At 33.8% G+C, this 9,775-nt stretch overlaps 2 protein-coding genes across 4 annotated transcripts; both read right to left on the bottom strand.

Annotated features, from left to right (window-relative positions):
• Positions 1–372: 372 nt before the first annotated feature.
• LOC110634730 (geranylgeranyl transferase type-2 subunit alpha 1) lies at positions 373–3,942 on the bottom strand. 3 transcript variants are annotated; one of them, XM_021783863.2, is made up of 8 exons: positions 3,736–3,942; positions 3,491–3,653; positions 3,133–3,293; positions 2,920–3,024; positions 2,338–2,772; positions 1,719–1,893; positions 1,196–1,382; positions 373–882 (listed from the first exon to the last, which is right to left on the bottom strand). In XM_021783863.2, exons 1-8 carry the CDS (start codon positions 3,849–3,851, stop codon positions 488–490), a joined length of 1,737 nt encoding a protein of 578 aa, XP_021639555.1. In that variant the 5' UTR covers positions 3,852–3,942; the 3' UTR covers positions 373–487. The 3 variants fall into 3 exon arrangements, with proteins under 3 accessions (XP_021639555.1, XP_021639552.1, XP_057991486.1); XM_021783860.2 differs by having other exon boundaries at positions 1,981–2,772; positions 3,736–3,941; XM_058135503.1 differs by lacking the exon at positions 373–882 and adding an exon at positions 889–1,047 and having other exon boundaries at positions 1,981–2,772.
• Positions 3,943–5,307: 1,365 nt separating this feature from the next.
• On the bottom strand, positions 5,308–9,359 carry LOC110634737 (double-stranded RNA-binding protein 1). The gene is made up of 3 exons (XM_021783871.2): positions 8,994–9,359; positions 7,982–8,244; positions 5,308–6,443 (listed from the first exon to the last, which is right to left on the bottom strand). Exons 1-3 carry the CDS (start codon positions 9,016–9,018, stop codon positions 5,679–5,681), a joined length of 1,053 nt encoding a protein of 350 aa, XP_021639563.1. The 5' UTR covers positions 9,019–9,359; the 3' UTR covers positions 5,308–5,678.
• Positions 9,360–9,775: the final 416 nt, after the last annotated feature.

Below are 9,775 nucleotides of genomic sequence, written 5' to 3'. Positions count from 1 at the left end.
GATGTGCAGCACCATGAAGAAGAGAAATCCAGACTATAGGGTCTAGGGTTTTGTTAACTAGAGCTTAGGCATGTTATTTGTTCTTTGGTTTCAGTATATATCTATATAAGTTTATTACATATAGATATCTATCATTCTTAAATTTAATTTTCAAATAATAATAATAATAATAATAATAATAATAGTAATTATCATTATTATAATATTTAGGTGCGATAAACACTTGGATCCTACGTATATAGTCATATACAAGCTGCTCCAAGAGCTCGTTTGAAGTTGAAATTGAGAGACTAAAAAACGCTTTTCAATAAAATACAATTTTAGATCAAGTTAAATTCTTGTAATACCCAATAAACGTTTTTTTCAACAATATCGACAACAATACCAATCCAAGTGTAATACTTGAAACCAAGTCATTAAAACTACATTAGAAATATGGTACACCTTATTAAGAGCTGAAAAGACCAGAAAATGAAGAAAATAAGTATCAAAATAAATTCAATTGTACACCATCCAGCCACTTAAGTGTAGGCAGAACCCTAACCAGAAATAAGGTAAAATTTTCATCAGCAATGGCATTCCCCACCACATCCAATTGTGTCAAGTTCAAGCCTTTCAACACAAAAAAGGCTTCCCAATAATTTGTCATGCTGACCCCATCAACCAAAATTCTATCTTGCTCCCATTCATTTCCAATCGAATTAGACAAAGGAGATGAACACAGATATCTTGTAGTGTCAATAGAGCGTGCACCTATCTCATTGTATGAAATATCCAGCGATTTCAATGACTTCAGCTGTCTCAATGGCTCCAATGCAGTAAAACTAGAGAGTTTATTCTCACTCAAACTCAAATGAATCAGTAGCTGCAGAGCCTCCAATCCTGGCCCGCAATCAAGAACACAAGGAAACTTAGTAGGTATTATAACAATTGTATTATAAAGTGAAGAGTTTTATCCTTTCCCTATGTAAAAGACTAGAGAGAGAGAGTTCAATTGGGTTCATTACAATTGTTCGGAGAAAGGAATTCTCTTACTGGAAACCTGTGCTGCTAAAATCCAATATATTAAATGAAAACATAATATTTTTGAAGAAGATATTAAGAATCACAATGAAGGGTTTGAATTCATAACATCCATACAAGCAGTCAAGACAGAAGGAACAATTAAAGAGTCTCAATTGTGAAAGAAGTTTACCTTCAATTGATTGAAGTTCATTATGACTCAGGTCTAGCATTTGGACCCACAATAATTTAGCAAAAGATCCTATTCGAGATAATGATAATTTATTAAGTCGTAAACACATAGGATAGCCACGGCTTGATGAAGTCAAATCCCTATAATGGAAGCAGCGGCTTAGCAGAGATTCCCTACTAGACATAACCTGCACAACCATAGTAAAAGTGAGAATCTGTTCATCTTATATAAATTTTAGTGTAGTGAAAAACACTAGATTCCAGTTAATTGAAACTAAAATCAGTTCATCATCAGCAAATCTCTTTGATTCAAACTAAAAAATTTGAAGTAAGAAGCTCATCATGTGCCAACCAAACAGTCAGCTATTCTAGCTAGTAGACACAGCAACCTAAAAATGTAACAACTCTCTAGCATTCCAAAATTCAGGATATTTGAAAACACAACATTCATTCCATAACCTGAAGTCCTGAAAAGCTTTACTTATATATTTAAAGATGAATAAGTCTCAAAAAGTAGAAATCACCTGTTGCAATAAAACCACGCTATGTTCATTTTTGTAGTACTGATAATGCGGTGGATCCAACTTCATTAGGTCAATATACAGTCCAAGAATTTCTTGAGAATGGACCAATTTGCCAGAAGACATTAATGCGTCATAAGCAGTCAACAGTCTTGCCAGTGTAAGTTTTCCAATTTTACTGCAAAATACAACATAAATAAATGCACGCTTAAAAATATAGGTTTCACAAATTTAGCAAGTTACTTATCAGATAACACAGGATTACCAGTCTGACAACATACAGAAGTGTTTCATCTCTTCCTCTATAATTTTTACTTGCCAGGCATTAGCCACTGGCTCGTGTTCATTTTTTAAACATAGCTGGTGAAACCAAGCAACTAGATTTGATTCCACAAAATGAGGCTCACAAAGATAAAAGTTTTCATCTGTCCATGAAATCTTCTCTACGCCTGACCCTTCTTTAAGTTCTTTTTTGACAGGTTGTACACGCACAGTAAATACAAAATGCGAAGACTGGCTATAATGAAAACCACTAGAAGAAATGATTCCTTGACAATGTCCAACAGTAATCTCCACAGGATAAGCTTCTAAAGAATGGAGATCTGCATTGGGAAAACTCAACTGTGTAATCCAAGCTTGGGCAGCCCTAGACTTATATGTTGAAAGAGGTTTCCAAACAAGACCCTGATTCAAGTTAGATCCATATTCAACGTTGACCGTAGATGAGTTTACACCTTCAACAGCCTGACTAAAGTAAAGAATCAGTGGAAATGTTCCTGAATCAAATTGGAATATATTGAATGGAGAAGAAGAAGCATCCAGGCATCTGTCTTGAAAAAGAATGAGATCAGAGCCATGAGCAGGCCATGAAGAAACCAGCAGAGGAGACTTAGCTTTAACAGTTTGGTCAAGAAGCCAAAGATGATAAAACCAACCACTTTGATCATCTTCATCTGTAAAAAGAGCTTCACGTACTAATTCATACTCCTTGGTTAAAACCTCATCTTTTTCAGTAAAACCTTCTACATTTTTCTTCATCAAATTAGACAGAAGAACACTGCAAAAGTTTATAACAATATCAGCAAAGTAGGAAACATAAAGCATAAATTATTTTGCTTACATAAGGCATCAGTAATCAACTCTAGTATCAAAAACTGAAGCAACATCAGAATAATTGCATGTCACAACAAAATAATAACCACACCTTCGATTGTGCCAAGCAGAATAATTACTGATATTCTTATCAATTAGATTCTGGGTGTACTCTAATTCATCCACATCTGATCTGTCCATCAATGCTGCTATAAATCTAGACATTAACAATGATTGAAAATAAGAGATTGAATACCCAGTTATGCACAAGGAAGACAACTATCTTAAATCAATGATTGAAACCCAAAGAAAAAAAGATGCTCACCTCCGATAACTCCACGCATGAAAATTTCGAGGATCAGCACTTTGGAACTTTTCCAAAAGCCACAACTCCTTCTCTATTGAAGAATGCCGTTTACTTAGCACCCACTTGCGATGATGCCAAGCCGAATATGATTTAAAATTTTGCCTCAGCGCAATCTCTACCTACAACATGCGTCGAATTCATTGAACCAACAAGAAAAATTGAAGGGTTTCTGCTTCCAGATTTTAAATTAACTAAAATCTAAAACTTCAAAGCTATTTTATTCAATCAAAAAATTGGCAGATCAAATTATTACAATAATAAAAAAAAAATTAAAAAAATCTTAGTACTTGAAAACAGGAAGTAGAGAGAAACGCACCACTCGAAGCTCTTCCTCGAGAATTGACTTGACTGAGTTAGGATTGGAGTCGGACCGAGTCAGATTGTGTTCAAAGGCAAGCTTTCTATAATTCCAAGCAGTGTAACATTCCGGATTGATCTCGACAAGCCTTGTGCTAAGCTCTAGAGCTTCCTCAGTATAACTAGAAAAAAATTATTTTAATTAGAAAAAAAAAGTAAATGATGTTTGGATCGAGAGAAAATGAATAAAAGGAAAAGAAATACATTTTATGGCGGTGATTAGAAAGGACTTGAGACTGGAGAGCGCGTAGCTTCTCTGCTTTGGCCGCCGAAGCTGCTTCGTCTTCTGGTACTGGGGCTTTGCGAGGACGTCCGTGCATTTTCTCAGCCGATGAGCCAACACTTGGTCTTTGAGTATCTTTCGAGAATAATATAATTTCTCCAAAGCCACCGAGAAAGAAATGGAAAATTGGAATAATTTTATTAAAAAGTTTTAGAAAGAAATTGAAAAATAAATTATTAATAAAAAATTATAAAATTAATTTTTTATTTTTTAAAATTTAATAAATAATTTTAACTTATTTTTTATAATAAATTTTTATTTCTAACCATTTTTTAAATAAAAATAATATTTTTTATAAGAAAATATTTATTTATTATTATTATATAAAAATAATACTTTAAAAATTATTAAAAGTAAAATAAATTTTAAAATATATTTTATAATTATTTGTTTATTTATTAATTTTTTATTATTAATTGGTGAATTTGTTTTATTATATTTTTTATGAAAAATAAATAACTAGATCATAATTTAAAAAAAAAAAAAAAAGAACCATAAATTTTGAATTTAATTTTTTGCAAATCGAGTATTCTTCCAGATACTCTAATATGATTTACCAAAATATGTCCTATTATTCCGAAAAACTTTATACTATGCTTAGCGTCGAAGCAAATGACTAGATTATGCAATAGCTATCAAATGCGCTAAATTATACATTCGAAAAAGAAAAAAAAAAGTGAGTTTTGAGGTCAACGTTACAGAATTCTAATAAAAATCAATTACAAAAATTAAATACATAGCCATTAAGATTAAGATATCAGAACAAGCCATAAGCCCTAGACTAAACATAAATAAGGGCTCAAAAGTCCAACACGACACAATCCTAGGGCTAAGGACGGAAGTAGTAGCGTACAAGCATTACCGCCGGCTTTAACATCTGAAAAGGGAAGAGGGTTCTTACTATTGAAACATCATCCGAGCACTAAGCAAACCAAGCATACGCAGAACAGAAAGCACTTCAACCATCTAAGCACAGCACCCTTTTCAGAGTATCAGCATTTTGCAAGGAGGAAGAATGATAGAGCTCCGATGACTTCAACCCTTATAGGTTGGCAACCATCAACATAGTCGGTGAAATTATTCCGGAGATGCCATTCTCAAGTTAACTTCCAAGCATGTCTCACAAGGCAAGCCAAGCCAAATCACACACTAAATTCAAACTACTTTTACTCTTTTATTTGGAAAAATAATAAAAAAAAAAAGGTAAAAAATTTTTACTTGGTAAATTTAAATTGCAGCAAAATTTAAATTTCAACCAACATTTAAACTCGGTGAATAAAAAAAATTAAAATAAAAACTAAACCATGGTCAAAATGTTCATTCACTCAATCGATTGTAAAAACAAAATGTTCATTCACCCAAGTGGAACATGTTCTCACAATTTCCTTTTCAAAGGAACCATTTGATCAATGATGGTGTCTGGGCTGTACACAAAATGCATTGAGAGAAGAGAAAATATTAATAATTTCGGCAAAATTAAATTGCAACAGCGCTTGCAAAGAAGCCAATCTCATTAGTTCAATGCAAACATTCTCATAGTAAATACTTTCTCCCGTATAGGGGAGACCCATAAAAATGCAAACCAACACCACTAGAACATTGGAAACAGCACCTCATACTGTAATAGACACTAACCCCTAAACAAAAATTCTAAGACGTCCTAATCAACCAGCGGACGTCAAATTCTCAGAATGTCCATATATTATATAAATATAATGTCAATTGTTTCTACCCCTCTAGTGCGCTACTTTCCCAATTATAAAACAACACCAAGCAATTAAACCCCCCATCTAGCCTATTAAGTCCTATATTCGGCATGCACCTGCCTCTGATTCTCTATGCCAATGGATATAAGCTGGCCCTACTAAGCAAGGGTAAGTCCAGACACCTTAGTTGCATCACCATTAGAGGCTGCAGATATTCCGGTGGACATCCCATGGTTACTTTCAGTAAAATCCACAGTTGCTGACAATCCACTTTCAAAATCACCAGAGATATGGCAAGTCAATGCACCTGCCACATCATCAGCTGCACTCCCCCCACTTGAGTCAGAAACTAATCTCCCATCTTCCAAATTCCTCACATCAATTGTTGGTAACAGACAATGAGCTGTCCCTTGGACTCCAGATGCATCAGTCTTATCTGACTCAGACCCTGATCCCGAACCTGATCCTGATTGGCCATCCATGGTAACATCCAAATTACCTACACTTTCACCTTGATTATGATCTACTTTGTCGCCAGAGAATTTCTTTTTCAACATTTTCTTCTTGAATCGACTCTTCTTCGCCTTGGGAACATTTGCAACCTCCTCTAGGACGCTTGCCGTTTCTGCTCCCCTCTTTCTGAATGGAATTACTGTTAACTGATGGTTGCCAATTGATTTATGAGATGAGTCAGAAGCACTTGACTGTATAGCTAACAAAGCAGTCCTAGCAGCTTTGATCTCTGCTTCTTTTTTTGTCTTTGCTGAAGCTCCAATGTACTGGATCCCCCCAATCTCAACAGTACATTTAAAATGTGTAGTTCGACCAGGTGTCTCATTCTTTTGACACTGGTACACTGGAATCGCATAATTCATCTTCTGTGCATATTCCTGAAGCAAGTTTTTGCAAAGTCCTGTTTCATGCTGGAAAAATAGAAGTAAAGGTCAGCAATGAAGGAACAACAACAAAATAGCAGGAAAAAATTATGGTTAGAATGAAACGCTAAAGCGTCATTTACCATTCAACAAACTTTGAAACTCTATGAATGCGGGCAATTCATATTTGGATTATAAAAAAACATAAGCACCACTTTACCATCCAAACGACATCAAAATAATTTAATCCTAAAACCAATTTTCTCTCTCCGCCATATAATCTCTTTGATAAACTTCCCATCACATTTTCATAAGCATATCTTCCATTCCAGCACACTTTAATTCACTCTCATGTCATCTCTATAATTTTTTCAACTTTTATCTCTAAATTGTACAACCCAAATTCTAATTCAATGTGTGTTTTTTTGTCACAGACATCCATTACCAACCACTAAAGATGAAAAATGACATTTTCATCAGCATTATTTGTCAATGTTACAGCATTTTTTCTATTCATTAAAAACAATCTTCAGTAAGATTTGTTTTGTATCTCTCTATGAGATTTTATTTTTCCTACATCTCATCTTTTAACCTCTGTATATAGTTGAATTCAAATACAAATTTTTTTTTTTTTTTGGTTCATATGTGTTTGTTATTGTTGTTGTTAGTGACTCATTGAGATTCTGATTTTTAGTTCAGTCTTTCATAGAAAATGTAGGATTTTAATCAATTTCAAAAAGCCAAATAAAACCAAACTGCATCCAATATGCCCAATTACAGTGGTTCTGAGTTTATCTTTAGTCCACTGTGGTCATGACGTTATGCAACCAGACAAGCATGGCTTGGGTGAAAAAATAATAGGTGCAGACCAAACAAAACTAAACCAGGTATGGCCCTACTGCTGCATACATGTGAAGCATAGCACTGAAGACCTTTAAATTAAAGAAAAGCAGCCAACCCTATTCTCTCTCTTTTCCAAAAAAAGAGCAGCTAGAACAGCCAGCATATATAGTTTCTACTATACTGAGCATTCTCCTATGTCATGTTGTTCATAGTAATTTTCTGGGAGCTGCAAATTTCAATAAATCAGCATATTGCTGGATATAAATATTGAACCAAGCACTGAAAAAGAGCTAATTTAATTGTGAGAAACCATTATGGAAGACTACAAACTTTAGCTTTATCGCTCCCTAGGGCAATGTACACTCCAAAAAGTTAAATGAAGTATAAGGAACTGGAGATAAATGTTGGAAATTATGCTAGTAAAAATAGAAGTTACACATAGTATTTTGCACTCTGCTTATTTATTGCTTCCAAGAAATCCAACCATATCCTCTTGAACAAGAAATTAACCAACTGCAAGAATAAAAACTATTTACAACTGGAAATCTAAAATTCCAATAATCTTATATAGCACAAGGCCCCAAAAAGAAAAGAGAAAGGCAGGGAGCAATTATAGCAATGACCTTTTGTATAATATCATACCATAACTAAATAGTATTATGGAATGGAAGGGTATTAAAACCACAAAACTCCCAATAACCTAGCTTTTAACACTGGTTTAGTCAAGGACAGGATGAACTTACAACAGGCTGGGAAATGCATTCATTGACTTCATCAGATTTAGCCAACTCCAATAGAGCAACCTCTGCAGCTGACTGCTCTGCAGCCTTCCTATTGAAAAAACCAGGCAAAGAATCATATCTAACATCTTTGACAATCACTGTTGACCTGAAGGAAGGCTCGTGTGAAGGGCCTTCCTTGATTGTCTCATACACAGGGGTTGGCAGTCCCTTTTTTTGTGCATACTCTTGTAAACGGCTCTTAAACACATAGCAATTGGATACACCTGATATACGCCACACAGGAAAATCAAGGGATTAATTAAGTCCTTAAAAGTGGGAAAAAAACAAAGATCAAAATTGTTACAAATACTTATTGAGTTCATCAACAAGGCAATGGCAACTACTAATCCGCACAATAACCTAGATACTTGTAAGTTACCTCCCCAATGTATTGAAAATCAAGGGATTAAGTCCTTCACTTGTTATAGCAACATTACAATTTGAAGCAACAATAGTACCCTCTACATTCACAAATTGGCATCCATCAAAACCATTCATCTCTCCAGATATAAGCAATCCTTTAACATCATAATCATAACAATGAAATATCAATATCTCCCCTAAAATTTAGCTCATATAGATGAACTAATGAACCCATATCAATATTCAACCATACATAGTAGGTTTTTTTAAAAAAAAAAATAAATGAAACAAAAAAGCATTCTTCACATGGTTATTTTTCATAAAATCATGTGAGTTTTACAAGTTACTAAAATTTCAATTAAAATCCAACAAAATTCTTAAAGAAAAGACTGCACACTGAATAATTTACACTTCAAATGGGTACTCTGAGAAGAATTCGTACTTTATGCATCTAAACATCCATCAAAATTTTTTTTTTCTTAAAAAAAGTTCTACAACAAATGCATGATAAATAAACACCTAAATAATCAAGTACAGAAGAGAATCTCATACTAAAAACACATAAAAATATACACAGCAAATAGTATACAAATATAACTTAGTAATGTACCAGAGAAGCCATCGTTTGTGGGCATAGCTACGAGAGTTCTCCAGAGAAATTCTGGACTGATTTGGGTTCTTGAGATTGATAACCGCACGAGCAAAGATACAACAAAGCGAAGCAGCGATCGAATCCCAGTAATTAGCTCTTAGAAGAAGGGAAGAAGAGAAACAAATGGTTTCTAGAGATTCTGTGCAAAGGAGGAACGGGAATAAGGTACGTGAAAGTGATTCTCTGTTTTTATTGCGGAGAAAACTCACGCGTACACTGTGGCTTCTGCAGGAGTCAAATCAGGGCCGTCGGAAAGGCGTTTTATTTGCGGTGGGCATGGTGGAGGTTCATCGGATTCGGACGGCTAGTTACATGGGAAAGAAAAGGATACTCTGATTTTGTTAATATTGGACTGGGCCAAGAAAACGGTCCAATCTCAAATTTTCCGATGAGGCCAATTCCACCTGAACTCCAAGTTTTAGGTTGCTTTGGCCCAGCTAATGTTTCAACCGAATCCAAGTAGAATTTGGGAGACCACCGGTTCGATTATTTAAAAAATTAAAATATCAAATAAATTAAAATTTTTAATAAATTAATTGAAATAAACTGAATTAAAAAAATTAAATCAAATTAAATAGATTAAAATTTCAATTGATCAAGTTAAATTAAATTAGGTTTGATTTAAATTTCATCTTAAGCTTGTTTTTTATATTTTAGACTCAATTTTAATTATATTTTTTATTTTTATTTTTAATTTAAAATTTAATAATAATAAATTAGAAAATAAATTATTCAATTTA

This window comes from Hevea brasiliensis, chromosome 2, assembly GCF_030052815.1.
Source record: "Hevea brasiliensis isolate MT/VB/25A 57/8 chromosome 2, ASM3005281v1, whole genome shotgun sequence".
Lineage (NCBI taxonomy): Eukaryota > Viridiplantae > Streptophyta > Magnoliopsida > Malpighiales > Euphorbiaceae > Hevea > Hevea brasiliensis.
The sequence above is the reverse complement of the archived record's forward strand: the minus strand, read 5'-3'. Positions and strand labels throughout refer to the sequence as shown.